At 45.3% G+C, this 20066-nt stretch overlaps 1 protein-coding gene across 3 annotated transcripts in view; it reads right to left on the bottom strand.

The window, feature by feature from the left end:
• The window catches only part of EIF2AK4 (eukaryotic translation initiation factor 2 alpha kinase 4), a 184569-nt gene that overhangs the window by 53244 nt on the left and 111259 nt on the right, over window positions 1-20066 (bottom strand). For all 3 annotated transcript variants that reach the window (XM_073554166.1, XM_073554169.1, XM_073554168.1), the window contains exons 20-22: window positions 6050-6100; window positions 5631-5867; window positions 88-163 (exon numbers count right to left, since the gene is read on the bottom strand). In XM_073554166.1, the coding sequence (XP_073410267.1) occupies window positions 88-163; window positions 5631-5867; window positions 6050-6100 (364 nt within the window). The remainder of the gene's footprint in view (window positions 1-87; window positions 164-5630; window positions 5868-6049; window positions 6101-20066) is intronic.

The raw sequence follows: 20066 nt of genomic DNA, 5'->3' as shown, positions 1-20066 counted from the left end.
AATTTAGGTCTTTGTTGAATTAAAAGATCCAAGATGTTCAGGGATCATAGAATGGAGAACATGAACTCACCAGAATTGTGAACTTACCATGTCTTTTAAATACACGGCACACCGTCTCACATACGTGATGATGTATCCTAGCTGACCGGACAGAGAAACTACCCTGAAAAACAAATAAGGAGATTTTTGTGTACTCACCATAAAATCTCTTTCTCTTAGCCTCTAATTGGGGGACACAAGACCTTGGGTGTTATGCTTTCTGTCCACTAGGAGGCGACACTATGCTTAATCTGAAAAAGATTTGGCTCTGGCTCCTCCTCCACAGTATACACCCCTGGGCGGCATCCGCCTTACCTCAGTTTTTGTACCCAAGCAGTAGGAGGAGATAACAAATCCAACATAACCAAGCCTATAAACAAAGGCTACTATGTACAGCTCAAGGAACAATATGAGTACCCAACATAATAACAGCCCGCAAGGGCAACAGGGTGGGAGCTGTGTCCCCCAATTAGAGGCTAAGAGAAAGAGATTTTACGATGAGTACACAAAAATCTCCTTTACTCTGTCGCCTCATTGGGGGATACAAGACCTTGGGACGTCCCAAAGCAGTCCCTGGGTGGGAAGCAATGGACGAATATTGTGCTGACAGGTCCCTAGACTTGGGACACTGCCGCCTGCAGTACCCGTCTACCCAGACTCGCTTCCACTGAGGACTGAGTATGCACACTGTATTGTTTTGTAAACGTGTGTAAGCTAGTCCAAGTGACCGCTTTACACACGTGTTGTGCTGAAGCCTGGCGTCGAATGGCCCAGGAGGCTCCTACCGCCCGTGTGGAATGTGCCGTGATACCGGCCGGAATAGGAGAATTGTTTAGGCGGTAGGCGTCATGGATGGTGGACCTGATCCACCTGGCAAGGGTAGCTTTTGAAGCCGGTAAACCCCTGCGAATACCTTCTGGAATAAGGAAAAAAAGGAATCAGACACACACATACGCAATGCCCTGGCAAGGTCAAGAGTATGCAGGGCCCTCTCCACTCTATGAACCGGAGCCGGGCAAAGGGTCGGGAATGAGATGCCCTCATTGAGGTGGAAATCAGACACAACCTTTGGAAGGAAGGATGGAACTGTACGGAGAACCACCTTGTCCTGGTGGAAGAATAGGAAAAGCTGTTTGCAGGAGAGCGCTGACAGCTCAGACACCCTGCGTAGCGAGGTGATTGCCACGAGGAAGACCACCTTTTGTGATAAAACTCGAAGTGGAACTTCCTTAAGAGGTTGAAAAGGAGGTGCCTGTAGAGCAGTTAGGACCAAATTAAGGTCCCACGTATCCAGTGGACGTCTGTAAGGAGGGACCAATCTGGAGACTCCCTGAAGAAACGTCCTGACTTGTGGTTTGTTAGCAATACGCTTCTGAAAGAGCACTGAAAGTGCTGACACCTGACCCTTAAGCGATCCTAAGGATAGGCCGGCGTCCAGACCTGATTGAAGGAAACCACGAACTTTCGGAAGAGAGTAAGGGAACGGAATTCGCCCGCGAGAGTCGCACCAAGTAAAATACGTTTTCCAGGTACGATAATAAACTTTGGCGGAAGCTGGTTTCCGTGCCCTGATCATGGTTCTAATGACGTCTGGAGCAAACCCTGCCTGGGTTAAAACCCAGGTTTCAAGGACCACGCAGTCAAATTGAGAGTCCCTAAATTCTGGTGGTAGAACAGGCCGTGAGACAGGGGATCGGGACGGTCTGGAAGACGCCAAAGGGTGTCTGCTGTAAGCTGAAGGATGTCGGCGTACCATGTACGTCTGGGCCAGTCCGGCGCAATTAGGATGGTCGGAACTCCTTCCTGCTTGATCTTCCTCATGACTCTGGCCATCAGGGGAAGAGGTGGGAAAATGTACAGAAGCTGGACCTGAGTCCAGTCCTGACCAGGGCATCCACCCCGAGCAACCTCGGACCGCGTGTCCTTGCCATGAAAATGGAGACCTTGGCATTGAGATGAGATTAGGTCCACGTCCGGAGTCCCCCAGCGATAACAGATCCGACGAAACATTTTGGGATGGAGACCACTCCCCCGAGTCCATTTCCTGTCTGATGAGGTAGTCGGCTTCCCAGTTGTCCACACCCGGACTGTGGACCACTGAGAGTACTGATTTCTTGTTTTCTGCCCAGCGAAGGAGACGCGCCACTTCTCTCATTGCCTGGGCACTGCGAGTCCCACCTTGGTGGTTCACATATGCCACTGCCGTGGCATTGTCCGACTGCACTCTGATGTGAGAGGCCTTCAGCAGATGGCAAAAAACTTTTAGCGCCAGGAAGATAGCTTGTATCTCCAGAATGTTGATGGGCATGGTCGCTTCTATTGGAGACCACGTGCCCTGTGAAGTAGGTGCACTGCACTCCATCTTGTTAGACTCGCATCGGTGGTCAGGACTTTCCATCGACTGGGAAGAAAGAATTTTCCTTTGGCCAGTACGGGTGGTTTGAGCCACCAGTACAGTGATTTCCTGGTTGACTCCGTCAGTCGGAACTCCCTTTCGAGGGAGAAAGGGTTCCTGTCCCAGGATCTGAGAATGGCTAGTTGAAGAGGTCTGAGGTGGAACTGGGCAAATGGTACCACCTCCATTGCTGCTGCCATCCTGCTAAGGAGTCTCCTGGCAAACCGAAGAGATGGGCAAGGTATGTGGATTAACATGCGAACTGCACAGCGGATAGCTTGTACCTTGTCCTTGGGAAGGTGTACCAGACCCCTGGAGGTATCGAATAGGATCCCTAGGAAGATCAGTGACTGACTCGGGAGTAGTTGACGACTTCTTAAAATTGACTAGCCAGCCTAGACGAGTTAGTGTGTTGATCGTGATCGAGACGCTGTCTTCGCAGTCTTTGACAGTAAGTGCCTTGATGAGTAGATCATCCAGACATGGGACGACCACTTTGCCTCTGGAGTGTAGGACATCCATGGTGGCTGCCATAACCTTGGTGAATGTTCTGGGAGCCGTGGCTAATCCGAAAGGCAAAGCCACGAACTGGTACTGATTCTGCCCTATTGTGAACCTGAGAGATCTTTGATGAGCAGGTGCAATAGGGATGTGCAGGTATGCCTCTTGTATGTCTATGGAGGCGAGATATTCTCCCTGTTCCATAGCCGCAATGATGGATCGAATGGACTCCATGCGAAACTGCCGAACTCTTACAAACTTTTTGAGTTGCGTTAGGTCCAGGAATTGGCCGAACGCTGCCTCCCTTTTTGGGAACCACGAATAGGTTGTAGTAGAGTCCTCGGAATCTCTCGTTTTCGGGAACCCGTATTATGACTCCTGCTTGAAGGAGAGAGAGAGAGACACTATTTCCTTGACCCACCTGTCCTCTGTAATAGGCAGCCAGACTTGCTGAAAGATTAAAAGTCGACCGCCTACAGGTGGGGTGTCTTCCGTATTTCGTGAGTCATGACGAGGAGAAATTCTGGAATTTCCCTCCTTTGGGCTTTGCCTGGCCTGATGTTGACCGCCAATTCTTGTCCGTCCTCTGTGCTGTCCTTTGGTTGTCCCTGTGAGGGGGAACGGTTGTAATTCTGTGAAGGACGTGAAGCGGCCTAGCCTGAGGAGTTCCGAAAAGACCGGAACCTAGCCTGGTTACGTCGCTTAAACGTATGTTTAGGTTGCGGTTGGGGAAGAAAGGTACTCTTACCCCCCGTGGCATTGGAAATCATCTTGTCTAATTTTTCCCCGAAAAAAATCTCCCACTGACGTACGGGAGATCCGTAAGAGACTTGTTTGAAGACGCGTCCGCTTCCCATTCTCACAGCCAGAGGATACGTCTGATTGTAATTACATTCGCTGCTATACCTGCTACGCCTCTTGCAGAATCAAAAGCTGCAAGGCGTATGTAATCTGCCACCACCGCTATCTGAACTAGTTGATCGAACATCTTTTGGAGGTTCTCCTGCAATCTTTTGGCCCATAACAGAATGGCCGTGGCTGCCCACGTTGAGGTGAACGCGGGAGCCAGGGAGGCTCCTGCAGCCTCAAAAATTGAACGAGCCATGCGCTCAACCTGCCGATCTGCTGTATCCTTCAGGGTTGAGCTATCTGGCAGTGAGAGGAGAGACTGTGCTGCAAGCTTAGAGATAGGGGGATCGATTTCCGGTGGATCTGTCCACTTCTTGGTCTTTTTGAGAAAAAAAGAGTATCTAGCCCTTTTTTACGGTTTTATTTACGGTTGGCGAATTTTTTGGCAGGCTGCGAAAAATGCTTATCAAGGATGTCCTGAAAGCTTGGGTGATCAGAAAAAACTTTAGGGACTTCAGGGGCCCCTCAAAACAGATCTTATGTTTTGGGGGTTCTTGGGGAGCATCTGATAAAACCAGCACCCAATGAATAGATGTGATAATGTCCTCAACTAGCGCTGTATTGCTTGGACAAGGAGCCTGAGACTCCTATGTTTCCTTTTCTGATTCGGAGTCACAGATGCCCTCTGAATCCTGCGCATCGCTGAGGCGTTGCCTGGAGGGAGATCTGGACCGCCGCTTTTCCATGCCCGAAGATCTCTGTGGAGATCTGCTGCGCCCGTCTCTGGAACGAGACGGTCTAGGAGACCTAGAATTACGGTGTCTTTGCCTAGAGCGGGACAACCGTGAGCCATGGGAGGACGTAGCTGAACGTGACCTATGGGGCCGTTCACTACTAGCATTGCTATATACGCAGCGCAGCCCTGTGAAGCGTAATTTTGACCCCTTTAGAGGGCTGACGCTGCCGCAGGGACAGGAATCCCTGCATACTGTGGCCCAAATATGACAGCCCCCGGCCCCATAGCAGACCACAGCAGTGCTGGGGCTACAATAAAGTTAGCGCTGCGAACGCAGCTCCTACCTGTGGCGTCTCAACCTAACATCCCTAGAGGGGGTTAGGGAGGGCGCTTCACCTCCATCAGGAGGAATTCTTCCTCACCTCAGCCTCAACCCAAAAAGCCCAGGGCCTGGGGAAGGAGGGGGGTTCTCGACCTCGAACCATGCACCCGAAGGGCTGGGGAGGGAGCGACATGGGGAAGAGCCATCTCTACCTCAACCGGGTACCGCTAAAAAGAGGACCGGGGAGGGAGCCATGTCGGGAGTCTCAGAGAGACCCTCTTTTCTTCATCTGTGTCAAGAAGAATCTTCTTATGGTGTGCCTCCTTGCGACACTAAGCAAAAACTGAGGTAAGGCGGATGCCGCCCAGGGGTGTATACTGTGGAGGAGGAGCCAGAGCCAAATCTTTTTCAGATTAAGCATAGTGTCGCCTCCTAGTGGACAGAAAGCATAACACCCAAGGTCTTGTGTCCCCCAATGAGGCGACAGAGTAATTGGCGATTAACTGGATATTAACAAAAAGCCTAAAATTGCTGATGGATCTGTATTTAATGCATTTTTCTGAATTGCAAAGCTGCCACACACAAATATAAAGACAAGCAATCAGGTAAAAAACATTTACATACAATCAGGAATCAGAAAATAACTATTAAAAGGGAAACATATTATAAGAATGAGAGCTGATTGACTACAGTTTGGTAAGTAAAATGACAGGTATTGTGAACGCCAGGCAAAAAGTAAAAATAAATATTATATACACACACATACATAAGTACATATACACATGTACCTTAAATATGTCACTGTCATACGTGTAGTCCATGGCAGGTGAAATGCGCTGGGAGAATATTTGGCTGATCATCGTGCGGTATGCTTTTCCATCTACATTGGCCAAGGTGTGATGGAGAACTTCATGGAGCTCGGACTCTTCTAGCTGTGGTGGCGGCAAGAGGTCACATTTCAGAAGCTCCATCGCTGTGGGCCGGGTTGCCGGATCATGATTCAGAAGCCAGGTTATAACTTTTCTCTGCAAAAGTGTATAAAATGTTTAGGTAAAATTAAAATAAATACATAAAAAAGGGATTGCATTGATAAGTATTTGGTGTGATTAAGTTTACTAAAACCAGAAATGCTGTTTCCAATTACAGAAACACATTCAAAGTGTTAATTTGTTCACTGCTGCAATCAGGAAAAATATAAATATTGTACCTGCTTTTCTGTTTCTGGTTTCTCAAAATCGTTTGGAAAACCTATGGAGGGCTGAAAGAAAAGATTAAAAGGAGAATTCAGACTTTCACAATTCTGGCAGCTTTCAAGATTAAATTTTCCAACCATCCCCTGCTGGCTTAGTATTTGCATATAGATGTAGGTTGTATTCTACAAAAATCTACTTTATAAAAAGCCCAAATTAACTGCTTAAAGGTGGCCTTTAAATACATACATATATGTTACCATTTAGTTTGTGATTTACAGGCTACAATATGGTCACCAATTACGGTAAATGGAAATATGCAAAATGAATGTAACAGTTATATAATGACTATGTACAGCTGTACGCCTAGATCCCCTAAGTGTAATGCAGTAAATAGTCATTATGTGATTGTTCTTGCAATGCATGCAGGTAATTAGTTAAAGGGAATCTGTCAGCAGGATGTCACACCCTTCAAACTATTTACGGTATATGTGCATGTAGCTTGTTCAAAGAAAAGTCTAAAACTAATATTTTATTGATAAAAGACCCACCAGGGTCACACCACAAGTGAACACAAAAAGACAAGACAAAAAAGTGTCCAAAAATACAAAACACATAAAATTGTGGGGAATATCCTAGGAATCCCTATAAATATCTCCTGTTATCACCTTCCTAACCGCGGAGGTTGGCACCCTAGGGGGAACGTTGTGGCGCCCCCGCTCAACGGTGGCTGTCCCTAGGGACCCTATTGTACCCTGGCACCACTAATGAAGTCCCTTCCCCGATGCTAAGGGAACCCCTATCAGATAACAAAGACAATCCTACGATAAGGGGGACCCTAGAACCCACAAAAAATTACACATAAAATAGAATAGAACACATCATTAAATAAGCATATGGGGAAACAGTTCTATCCAGACTCATGGCTCAAACATGTAGATATAACTGAGAAGACAAAATACATCATGACTCGTCAGCAGCAGACAATGGGTATCAATCCACCTAATTGTAGCAGCATGTGCATTGATCCACAGATATGTATATATAATCAAAGATACCACATCCTCATATATATGAGTCACGATTTGTAAAAATAGCCACGGTCCAAAGAACACATTGAGCCTATATCCACAACATTAGTACACAGATCTCATCATATTGTCAAACAACAGATAAAAATATCTCATCGGTGGAAAGCTCAGATGAAAAAAAATGGGATACTCATCGTATTATCCATCGATCGCCCCATAGCCTAAAAACGCCTCAACGCGTTTCACCCCTTTGGGATCATCAGGAGGCTCGATAGCAACCTTACTAGTGTCCTGATGTGGTATGATTATTTGTGCACTCCATCTAAGGTATATTACACATATTGCCAGTCACATGATGCTATAGATTTCTTGTTAAGGTTTAGTCCTAATACATAGGATCCATATTATCCCATATTGCCTAGGTACTTCTTTCTATACATCAATGGGAATATTATATATAGGTGTTCATTACAATACCATTGCCCTATGCAATTTGTGATGACTTGGCTAGGCGTTCATATTATAATTATTATATATTTTTATAGCGCCATTGAGCTTTACATCTGGAAGGGGCAAATATAGACAAATACAATAAATATGAGCAAAACAAGGCACACACAAGTACAGAAGGAGAGAGAGGACCCTGCCCGCGAGGGGATGGGTGAGGATACACTAGGAGAGTGTAGAGCTGGTAGATGTGGTCACTGCAGGTTGTAGGCTTGACAGAAGAGGTGGGTCTTCAGGTTTTTTTCGAAGGTTTCCATGGTAGGAGAGAGTCTGATGTGTTGGGGTAGAGAATTCCAGAGTATGGGGGAAGCATGAGAGAAGTCTTGTTTGCGGTTGTGGGAAGAAGCGATAAGAGGGGAGTAGAGAAGGAGATGTTGAGAGGATCGAAGGATGCGTGTAGGTCAGTACTGAGAGATCATGTCACAGATGTTATGGTTTGGAACTGGAGCCTCTGGACAATAGGAAGCCAGTGAAGGGCTTGGCAGAGAGGAGAGGCTGGGGATGCGAAATAACAGGGAGACAGGTGGATTAGTCGGGCAGCAGAGTGTAGGATGGATTGGAGTGGCGCCAGAGTGCTAAAGGGGAGGCCAGAGAGTAGGAGGTTGCAGTAGTCGAGGTGGGAGATAAGGGCGTGCACTAGTGTTTTTGTGGTTTTATGGTCAAGGAATGCACGGTTCCAGGAACTATTTTTGAGTTTCAGTTGGCAGGATGAGGCAAGGGCTTGGATATGTGGCTTGAAAGAGAGTCGAGGATCACCCCGAGACAATGAGCATGCGGGACTGGGGAAAGTGAGCAGCCATTGACATCGATGGATAGGTCTGGTCGAGGGGTAGAGTGAAATGGGAGAAATATGATGAATTCTATTTTGTCCATGTTCAGTTTTAGAATGCGAGCAGAAAAGAAAGATGAAATAGCGGACAGACATTGTGAGATTTTGGCCACTAAGGAGGTGAGGTCAGGTCCAGATAGGTAGATCTGCGTGTCATCGGCGTAGAGATGATACTGCAAACCGTGGGATTCCTTGAGCTGCCCCAGGTCGAAGGTGTAGATGGAGAAGAGTAGGGGTCCTAGAACTCAGCCTTGGGGAACACCGACAGAGAGGGGGGGTGAGGTGAGGAGGCGGTGTGGGAGAGGGAGACACTGAATGTTCGGTCTGCTTGATATGCTGAAATCCAGGATAGGGTTAAGTCTGTGATGCCAAGAGATGAGAGTTTATATGTACTGAAATACCTTGTCACCCATATTATTATTGTCCCACTATACAAGTCTGTATCTACTGGAAGAGCAGCTCCTTGGGGTAAACGTTGTCTCTTGTTATTAGGAATCTATTGATCCTATTTTGGATCACCTTCCATGATTATCCTGATACATACAGACCTTTTCCATTTACAGTATTTTTTGGACTATAAGACGCACTTTATTCCTCTAAAGTTTTGAAGCAAAGTGGGGAGTGCGTTTTATAGTCCGGATGTATGTATATGCATGTATTATAAGTATGCCTATATGTATTACAGTGGGTACGGAAAGTATTCATACCCCTTTAAATTTTTCACTCTTTATTGAATTTACCAAATGGCTGCAATGAAACAAAGTTCTTTTTTTTCTCATTAATGTACATACTGCACGCCATCTTGACTGGAAAAAAAAACAAATGTAGAAATTTTTGCAAATTTATTAAAAAAAGAAAAACTGAAATATCACATGGACATAAGTATTCAGACCCTTTGCTCAGACATTCATATTTAAGGTAGTGATCCGCTTTGAGATGGTTCTACGGTTCTACTCCTTCATTGGAGTCCAGCTGTGTTTAATTAAACTGATAGGACTTAAAGGGAATCTGTCACCCCATGTTAGCCCTATCGGTGCCGCGGTCCGGCGCCTCCCATCTTCTAGAAATGATGTCCTCCCTCCTTGCTTCATGCTGCGCAGGCATACTTTTTCTGCCCTATTGAGGGCAGAGTAAAGAACTGCAGTGCGCAGGCGCCAGGAAAGGTCAGAGGTACGGCACCTGCGCACTGCAGTACTTTACTCTGCCCTCAACAGGGCAGAGAAAGTACGCCTGCGCAGGAGCGCAGCATGAAGCAAGGAGGAGGACGTCATCTCTAGAAGATGGGAGGCGCCGGACGGCGACACCCATCGGACCGGACCGGATCCCCCATCAGGAGAGCTTTAAACTAGAACAATGTAGGAAGGGAAGTAAAAGGCCAGAAAAAGCCACACACCTGACAAATGCTATTGAGAACTCTGCTATTAGAAGTGGAAAGGAAGAACAAAGACAAAAAAATCTAAATAATAAAAATATTGGAGGAAGAGAAACCAATCACAAACTAAAATGTTTCTATACTAATGCACAAAGCATGGGCAACAAACAAGGAGAATTGGAACTACTAACGGAGGAAAAGAAATATTGTCATTGGAATCACTGAAACTTGGTGGGACAATACACATGATTGGAATACAAGACTAGAAGGATACAACTTATTTGCAAGAAACAGAATTGATTAACGAGGAGGTGTCGCATTGTATGTTAGAAACGCGTATGTCTGCACAGAGATTGAAGCTTCAGAGACTGGGAGTTCTGTGGAAACTGTTTTGGTAAGAATACAAGGACAGAACAATGGAAAGGACACCATTGTAGACATTTACTACAGACCGCCTGTGCAAGCAGAAGATATGGATGAACTCTTTATGCATCAAATTACCAAGTTCTCAAAAAAATATGACATAGTTGTCATGGGAGATTTCAACTATCCTGACAGCCTCTCTTGCTGACAACTTTATCTTCCAAAAGGTAGGGGAGAAAACAAGGGGAACTGCTACCTTGGATCTAATCCTTATAAACAGGGAGGAAATGGTTGAGGAGGTAAAAGTGGCTGGGACCCTTGGAAGTAGTGACCATGCTATTTTAGAATTTTGGATAACTAGAGGAGGAAGACCTGTGAAGACTCAGACGTCAAGGTTAGATTTTAGAAAGGCAGATTTTAAGGGATTCAGAAAGAGAATTGGAGGGATCCAATGGCTGGATATCCTTAAGGACAAAAATGTCCAGGAAGGATGGGAAATCTTGAAAAATGAAATTCTCAAAGCGCAATTGTTAACAATTCCAAAAAGAGGGAAGAATAGGAAGCATTTAAGGAAACCAGGATGCATGAACACAGAACTTAAGCACATGCTGAAAAAGGAATAAAGAAATGTTTATAAAATGGAAAGAGGTAGGCATATCTAAAGAAGAATATAATGCTGTCTGTAGAACTTGCAGGGCACAAATCAGATTACTAAAGCGGACAATGAATTGAGGCTTGCAAGAGACGTCAAAAGCAATAAAGGATTTTGGGGATATGTCAAAAGTAAAAGAAAAGTCAAAGATCCTATAGGATTTTTACAGACTGAAAATGATGAAATTGTAAGACAGGGTGTTGAGAAGGCCGAACTTTTAAATTCCTATTTTGCATCTGTTTTCTCTCAGAAAGGAAATGTAACATCAACTGTTCTTCACTGTCCTATTAAGGGAATGGAAGAATCCAGGATATCTAGCAAATGTTGTTCCTATCTTCAAAAAGGGGAAGAAGGTGGACCCAGGCAACTACAGGCCGGTGAGTCTGACTTCTATACCAGGAAAGATCTCTAAAGAAATTATTAAACAACATGTATGTAAGTACCTGGACAAGAATGAAGTGATTAAACAGAGCCAGCATGGGTTTGTAACTAGTAAGTCATGTCAGACTAACTTAATTTCCTTCTATGACAGAATCACTGATTCGGTGGATCAGGGAAATGCTGTAGATATACAGTTGTGGCCAAAAGTATTGACACCCCTGCAATTCTGTCAGATAATACTCCGTTTCTTCCTGAAAATGATTGCAAACACAAATTCTTTGGTATTATTATCTTCATTTAATTTGTCTTAAATGAAAAAACACAAAAAGAATTGTCCTAAAGCCAAATTGGATATAATTCTACACCAAACATAAAAAAGAGGGTGGACAAAAGTATTGGCACTGTTCGAAAAATCATGTGATGCTTCTCTAATTTGTGTAATTAGCAGCACCTGTCACTTACCTGTGGCAGCTAACAGGTGTTGGCAATAACTAAATCACACTTGCAGCCAGTTGACATGGATTAAATTTGACTCAACCTCTGTCCTGTGTCCTTGTGTGTACCACATTGAGCATGGAGAAAAGAAAGAAGACCAAAGAACTGTCTGAGGACTTGAGAAACCAAATTGTGAGGAAGCATGAGCAATCTCAAGGCTACAAGTCCATCTCCAAAGATCAGAATGTTCCTGTGTCTACCGTGCGCAGTGTCATCAAGAAGTGTAAAGCCCATGGCACTGTGGCTAACCTCCCTAGAAGTGGACGGAAAAGAAAAATTGACAAGAGATTTCAACGCAAGATTGTGCGGATGTTGGATAAAGAACCTTGACTAACATCCAAACAAGTTCAAGCTGCCCTGCAGTCCGAGGGTACAACAGTGTCAACGCGTACTATCCGTCGGCGTCTGAATGAAAAGGGACTGTATGGTAGGAGACCCAGGAAGACCCCACTTCTTACCCCGAGACTTAAAAAAGCCAGGCTGAAGTTTGCCAAAACTTACCTGAAAAAACCTAAAACGTTTTGGAAGAATGTTCTCTGGTCAGCTGAGACAAAAGTAGAGCTTTCTGGGCAAAGGCATCAACATAGAGTTTACAGGAGAAAAAAAAGAGGCATTCAAAGAAAAGAACACGGTCCCTACAGTCAAACATGGCGGAGGTTCCCTGATGTTTTGGGGTTGCTTTGCTGCCTCTGGCACTGGACTGCTTGACCGTGTGCATGGCATTATGAAGTCTGAAGACTACCAACAAATTTTGCAGCATAATGTAGGGCCCAGTGTGAGAAAGCTGGGTCTCCCTCAGAGGTCATGGGTCTTCCAGCAGGACAATGACCCAAAACACACTTCAAAAAGCACTAGAAAATGGTTGGAGAGAAAGCACCGGAGACTTCTAAGGTGGCCAGCAATGAGTCCAGACCTGAATCCCATAGAACACCTGTGGAGAGATCTAAAAATGGCAGTTTGGAGAAGGCACCCTTCAAATATCAGGGACCTGGAGCAGTTTGCCAAAGAAGAATGGGCTAAAATTCCAGCAGAGCATTGTAAGAAACTTATTGATGGTTATCGGAAGTGGTTGGTTGCAGATATTTTGGCTAAAGGTTGTGCAACCAAGTATTAGGCTGAGGGTGCCAATACTTTTGTCTGGCCCATTTTTGGAGTTTTGTGTGAAATGATCAATGTTTTGCTTTTTGCTTCATTCTCTTTTGTGTTTTTTCATTTAAGACAAATTAAATGAAGATAATAATACCAAAGAATTTGTGTTTGCAATCATTTTTAGGAAGAAACTGAGTATTATCTGACAGAATTGCAGGGGTGTCAATACTTTTGGCCACAACTGTAGTATATTTTGACTTCAGCAAAGCATTTGACAAAGTATCTCACACAATCCTTATTGAAAAAATGGCTAAATATGGAATGGACAAGGCAACTGTTAGGTAGATTCATAACTGGCTTAGTGATCGGACCCAAAGAATGGTCGTAAATGGCTGCACATACAGTTGGAAGAATGTATCAAGTGGGGTACCACAGGGCTCTGTCCTGGGCCCTGCATTGTTCAACATCTTTATCAACGATTTAGATGAAGGAATTGACGGTAAACTGATTAAATTTGCTGACGACACAAAGCTAGGAGGGATAGCTAATACTAGAGAAGAGAGAGAGAGGATTCAAAAAGATATAAATAAACTGGAGCAGTGTGTAGCAACTAACAGAATGGTTTTTAACAGGGAAAAATGCAAAGTACTACATCTGGGCAATAAAAATGAAAAAAGCATATACAGAATGGGAGGAATAGGACTAAGCAACAGCACATGTGAAAAAGACTTGGGTATACTAATAGATCACAGACTGAATATGAGTCAACAGTGTGATGCAGCAGCAAAAAAGTCAAATGTAATTCTAGGATGTCTTAACAGTAGCATAGAGTCTAGATCTCGTGAAGTCATTATTGCCCTCTACTCCTCTTTTGTCAGACCTCATCTGGAATACGGTGTCAAGTTTTGGGCGCCACATTTTAAAAAAGACATCAACAAACTTGAGCAATTTCAGAAAAGAGCGACCAGAATGGTGACCGGTCTGCAAACCCTGTCTTATGAGAAAAGGTTGCAGGATTAGGGAATGTTTGGCTTGCAGAAGAGAAGACTGAGAGAAGACTTAATAGCTGTCTTCAAATATCTCAAGGGCTGTCACATTGTAGAAGGATCATCTTTATTCTCATTTGCACAAGGAAAGAGTAGAAGCAAAGGGATGAAACTGAAAGGGAGGAGACACAGATTAGATAATAGAAAAAACTTTTTGACAGTTAGAGTGATCATTGAGTGGAACAGGCTGCCATGAGAGGTGGTGAGTTCTCCTTCAATAGAAGTCTTCAAACAGAGGCTGGACAGACATATGTCTGGGATGATTTAGCGAATCCTGCTTTGAGCAGGGGGTTGGACCAGATCGCCCAGGAGGTCCCTTCCAACTCTACGATTCTATGATTCTATAATCTAACTTGTTTTTCTTATCTTTCAGGTTACATCGGGGGCTTATCTACAGCATTACAGAATGCTGTAGATAAGCCCCTGATGGCAGTGGCCGCATCTTATAGGACAAAAATGGGGTGACAGATTCCCTTTAATTTGTAAAGGCACACACCTGTCTATATAAGGTTTCACATTTGTGTCTGTTTACGCAGCGTTTCATCCGCAGCAATCAGCATACATCATGTTTCCCTATCTTTAACATGGTGTACGCTGGTGCATCAGCTCGCATGCGTCAGCGTACGCTTGCGTTGTTTTTCGGTGTACGGTGTGGTCCGGCGAACGCATCATGTTGGATTTTTGGAAGCGCCAAAAATCCAGCAAATATGCGCAGTCATACGCATGTGGATGAGTGCGTCAAATAAAAGCATTCCTGTCTATGGAAACGCATGCGTATGCAAGGACATGCGTACGCACATGCATTCTATACGCATGCGTTTCTTTAATGAGATGGTCCAGGAAGTGATTCATCTTGCTGATAATTGAGAGCTCTATAAAAGGAAGTGTAGACACAGCAAGGCCATAACTCTCTGGACTCTGGATGATACCACATCACTGGCTATGAAAGTATAGAAGCTTAGAAAATGTATGTCTCTCTTTTTTTATGTTTAATTTTAGACGTGCTTGTTGGCTCCAGTGTGGCTCCTGGTGCTGCTTTCTGTCGTGGTGAGGACAAGACTGTTTATGTAAGTATAGAAGCTTTGGAAATGTCTATGTCTCTGAATGGTTTTTCTGTTCCTTGTAGACTGGTTGATTCTCTGTGGCGCAGTGGTTTTCCTGTGGTCGTCTCCAGGTGCTGTGGTTGTCTCCTGTTGCTGCAATCTGTCCCTGGCCTGTGCTGACTGCTGTGGTGTTGGACTACTGTCTGTAATGTAAGGGCCCCGTCATACAAAGCGACTCACCAGCGATCCCGACAACGATATCAACGTGTCAGGATCGCTTGTGAGTCGCTACATGATCGCTGGTGAGCAGTCAAACAGACAGCTTCACCAGCGATCAGCACAGCGACGCAGAGCGCGTTGTACTTTAGCTACCGGCGCGCTGATGCAGGGAGCTGGTAACTAAGGTACACATCGGGTTTCTAAGGGGCGTGCGTCACTTAGAAACCCGATGTGTACCTTGGTTACCAGCTCCCTGCATCAGCGCGCTGGTAACTAAGGTTCACATCGGGTTTGTAGGCACAGCGCGCCCCCTTAGAAACCCGATATGGACCTTAGTTACCAGCTCCTGGTCACTGGTCTCCCGCCTGTCACACGCAGCGATGCGTGCTGACCAGCGACCCCAAAAATGTCCAGGGCTTTCCATCAATGATCAGCGATACCGGCAGGGGGGCCGGTCGCTGATCGCTGTCACACACAGCGATCTCGCTGGTGAGATCGCTGTTGCGTCACAAAACTAGTGACTCAGCAGCGGTCTCGCTAGCGAGATCGCTATGTGTGACAGGGCCCTAAGTATTGTTGTCCCTTTTTTTGGGTGTAAATTTTTTTTTGATCTTTACAAGTTTAATTTTTCTTGTTTTTTTCTGGAGTGTTTTACTTGGCTGCTGCCTGCTCTTTAACCATGTCCTCCAGTGAAGAATAGTCTTCTTCCCAGGGTGGACTGGACAAAGATTATGTAATTACCTCCACTTTACTGATTGGTATGTATTGACTGGCAATACTCCACATGTGTTAAATCATGTAATTTCTTTACCAGTACCTGGCAGTGATGAAGAGCAGGAGCAGTCCAGTGGAGAGGAATCTTCCCAGGGTCGTTGGGCTCATGTGTCTCAGGAGGAAAGATGGGGTGTAAGTATTTGTTTAATCAGAGTTGGAATACAATTCTTTGAATTGTTACCGTATATACTCGTGTATAAGCCGAGATTTTCAGCCCATTTTTTTGGCCTGAAAGTGGAGCTTCGGGTTCAAAGTGGTTCTGCTGCCAGGTTCAGAAAATATAAATACCAGCGGTATTTTCTTTTGACTGTCCCCCCCCCCCCCACCCCCACACACACACACACACACAGAATCTGGAACAGTACAACACAAACTTTATTGTTTCACTAACATTTTTCTATTTTTTTCGCAGAACCTGGTGCAGCACCACACAACCCAGAGCCTCCTCGGTTGAATTGGCCCCTCACCTACCACCCACTGAACAGACACAGTCCCAGTCATCCAGCAGCGATGGAGCAACCTTGCAGGCTTCACAGGCTGGAGAAGAGGCAGCCGGACCATCAGGTTTTCCCCTCTCCCAACCCTCTGCTTTTGCTGGGTCTTCTCGCCAGCGGCAGAGGGCCTGGGAGAGGTCAGGCATGCCCAAGTTTCTGCAATTAAGCTCGGTCTTCCAAGATGGGGTTAGGTTGATTGCTGACAGAGTGAAGAGTGGGTTCAAGGAAGTCAGCAATCGCCTAGACCGCCTGGAAGCCGACCTTAATAGATGGGCACGTCATTTTTTTTTCTGCAATTGAGCGGAACGTGTCGGAAAACCTTTACACCTCAACTCCAGCTGTCCGTCATGCAGGCCTGCCAGGTTGCTTACAGTCATGCCTTACAGCAGCAACAGGAGTCCCAGCAGCAGTCACAATCCTACAGTCAACAGCCTGGAGGATACTACCAGCAGCAAATGTACTATCCAGCTCCCACAGCACCGAACTATCCACCACCACCGCCTCCAGTTCACGGAGCGACCAGGCTGCCAAGTTCTTCAACCCTGCAGCTGGCACCATCCACCATGCTCCAAAGTACAGCACTCCTGCAGCCATCAGGATCTACTATGGTGACCAGTCCAGCACCCCTGCCCAGTCCAGCACCCTTGCCCAGTCCAGCACCCCTACCCACTACAGCACCCCTAATGCAGCCCAGTTCAGCACCCTGCCAGACCACAGCTACAGAGCCAAGAACTCCAACTAGGCCAAGAAAAGCCAAGTCAAAAACAAAAAACCTTGGTCTCAGGGCCAAAAGTAGGAGCCAAAAAATTGTTCACACCTTGAACCCACCACCTTCACCCTCACCTACCAATTTGTCAGTACCTTCCCTTTTGTCTCTGTCTGTTCCTTCTGATTCCACTTTATCATCTGTAGACCCTGTAACCCCATCCTCCCAGCTCCACACCCCCAAGGTCCTACCCATTACACCCTCACGTAAACCCCAAAGAAAAAATAAATCACCCCAACCTTAATCTTTGTTGAAATGTTGTAAATAAAACTTGTATTTTGTTACCGCTATACCTTGTTTTTTCTTTATCTTTCTGCACCGACGCCGACACAAAACAGCATTTTTTTTAGGTTTAATACAACACAAACACTTTGTGAGGGAAGGTAGTTTATATTTAAATCAGGAAACATTAGGGGTAAAACACGTACATGTTAACATCACAGGTACATTTAAACATAAAAGTTATGTAATATTTGACCTTACAGGTATAACAGGTAGAAAACATAACAGATACATTTAACGTAGCGGCTTAAATCATTTTGTCTTGCCAGGAAACACGTCCATTATCTGAAACAAAGTAAGCTGCAAACTTATCCCTCATCTGGGCAACTTCAACAATGGTTCTCAGAGGGTGAAATTGGTAGTCATGTAACGTAACAGTTTCCTCAGGTGGTAAGCTTGATCGCTCTTTTACATTATTTAGTTGTGCAGAAGAACACATGCTTTCACAACCTCATCAATAGTGACAATTTTTAGGTTAATAAATGTGCACAAAATTTGCCATTTTGAAACCAGCAATCTAAATGCACACTCCACGGTTCTTAGTGCCCTTGTCAGTCTATAGTTGAAAATTTTTTTGGTGTGATTTAAGTTTCTACTAGAGTATGGTTTAATTAGGTTGGTACACTTTTGGAAGGCCTCATCACCAACAACAAAAGGCATTGGCGGTCCATCAGTGTGGGGCAGAGGTCGTGGCGCCGGAAAATCAAAATCATTCCCATACAGACGTTTGCCCATGTCTGAGTTTTTGAACGTCTGCGAGTCACTGCCTCGTCCGAAAGAGCCAATGTCCACGGCAATGAATTTACATCCGCAATAGCCATTAGAACTATGGAAAAATATTTTTTATAATTAAAGTACTCTGTTTCACTTCCAGCTGGTTTCATAATCCTAATGTGTTTGCCATCCACAGCCCCAACACAATTAGGAAAATTGCAAATTTCCTGGAATTTGGAAGCATTTTCAATCCAGACTTCACTTGTGGGTTGGGGGAGGAATGGAATACTTGCCGCAGAATGCCAACTGAAGTACGACAAGTGTCGACAATAATCCCAGAAAGGGTGGATACCCCAATCCGGAATTGGAAATGTAACGAAGACAATGTCTCTCCAGTAGCCAGGAATCTGCGGAAAAAAATGAAAAACAAAAATCAGTACACTGCTTAGGGATAGGGAGGGTTAGGGATAGGGTTAGGGTAGGGTTAGGGTACAACACTACGTACCTCAGGATGACTAGGACGTTCCTCAGCAGGAATTGCTCGTCGGAGCTGTGTGTCCTGCCTGGCAATGGATCCTTCGACATGTAGCAGCAAGTCATGGAAGCTCTGTTGCGACATCCTGGTGTAGTCAAAAAAACTTCTCCAGGGTTTGCTGCAGCTCGGTGTACAAGGAGTGGTAGGCTCCACGGCTCTCTCGGAGTTCAAGGATGGGGTGTTGCCAATAGCGACGATGATGTCTTTCAGTTTTTCTCTTCTTCTGTGTTCTTGACAAGCAAAAGCAAAGGCAGCAGCCAACTTCAATTGTAAATCCAGATCTTCTAGGAAGCTGTCCAGGTCAAGATCCATCTTGCAGGTCGATACAGCAGCCAAAGATGAGGATTTCCTCAGTGCAGTGTGTGTGAATATATATATAGAAATCCCATGAGACACACCTACTGGGTGTCTGATGTCAAGGAAACGCTACTGAGAAAAATTGGAAATTTCAAACACATGCGCCTAAATACCGCAAATGCATGTAAAAACGCATACACACGCATGTAAACGCTGCGTTTTTTCCAGACATGCGTAAGATGATGCAGACAAAAAACACTGCGTAAACATGCGTTTTTGCATGCGTTTGGGAATGCGGCTGATACGCTGCAGACTCAACCACAAACGTGAAACTAGCCTAAGACCTCACAGCTCAAAGTGCATATCAGATCAAATGAGAATCATGAGGTCAAAGGAACTGGCCAAGGAACTCAGACAGAATTGTGGCATGGCACAGATTTGGCCAAGGTTACAGAAGTATTTCTGCAGGTTCCTAAGAGCACAGTGGCCTTCAGAATCCTGAAATGGAAGAAGTTTGGGAACACCAGAAGTCTTCCTTGACCTGGCCATCCAGCAATCGTGGAAGAGCCTTGGTGAGAGAGGTAAAGAAGCTGAGCAAAAACAGATGCAGTAGGAAGATGGGAGAAAGTTCCACAAAGTCAACTATCACTGCAGCCCTCCACCAGTCAGGCCTTTATGGCAGAGTGGCCCGACGGAAGCCTCTCCTAGTGCAAGACATATGAAAGTCCGCATAGAGTTTGCTTAAAAACATATGAAGGGCACCTAGACTATGAGAAACCACCATGGTTACTTACCGGTAGCCGATTTTTCGGAACCCATGACAGCACACCTGAGAGAGGGATCCGCCCCGCCAGGACAGGAACCTACTGAGATATAAGAGGCGGCACCTCTCCCCCGCTTCAGTTGGGTTACAGAGCATTGAGAGGACTTCCTGGTTAGTACATGTTAATCCAACACCACATCACACAAAAGCACCCTACTAAACGTGCACACCCATACGGTGAAAAAGGGGGGAATATACAGGTGCTGTCATGGGTTCTGGAAAAACTGGCTACCGGTAAGTAACCATGGTCGTTTTCCCTTCACCCATGACAGCACACCTGAGAGATTTTTGGAGACTTCGAGACACCTTAGGGATGGACCAC

Source organism: Dendrobates tinctorius, unplaced genomic scaffold (assembly GCF_039654945.1).
Source record: "Dendrobates tinctorius isolate UK_male_01 unplaced genomic scaffold, ASM3965494v1 ptg000208l, whole genome shotgun sequence".
NCBI lineage: Eukaryota > Metazoa > Chordata > Amphibia > Anura > Dendrobatidae > Dendrobates > Dendrobates tinctorius.
This window is presented reverse-complemented; position numbering and strand designations above follow the sequence as displayed.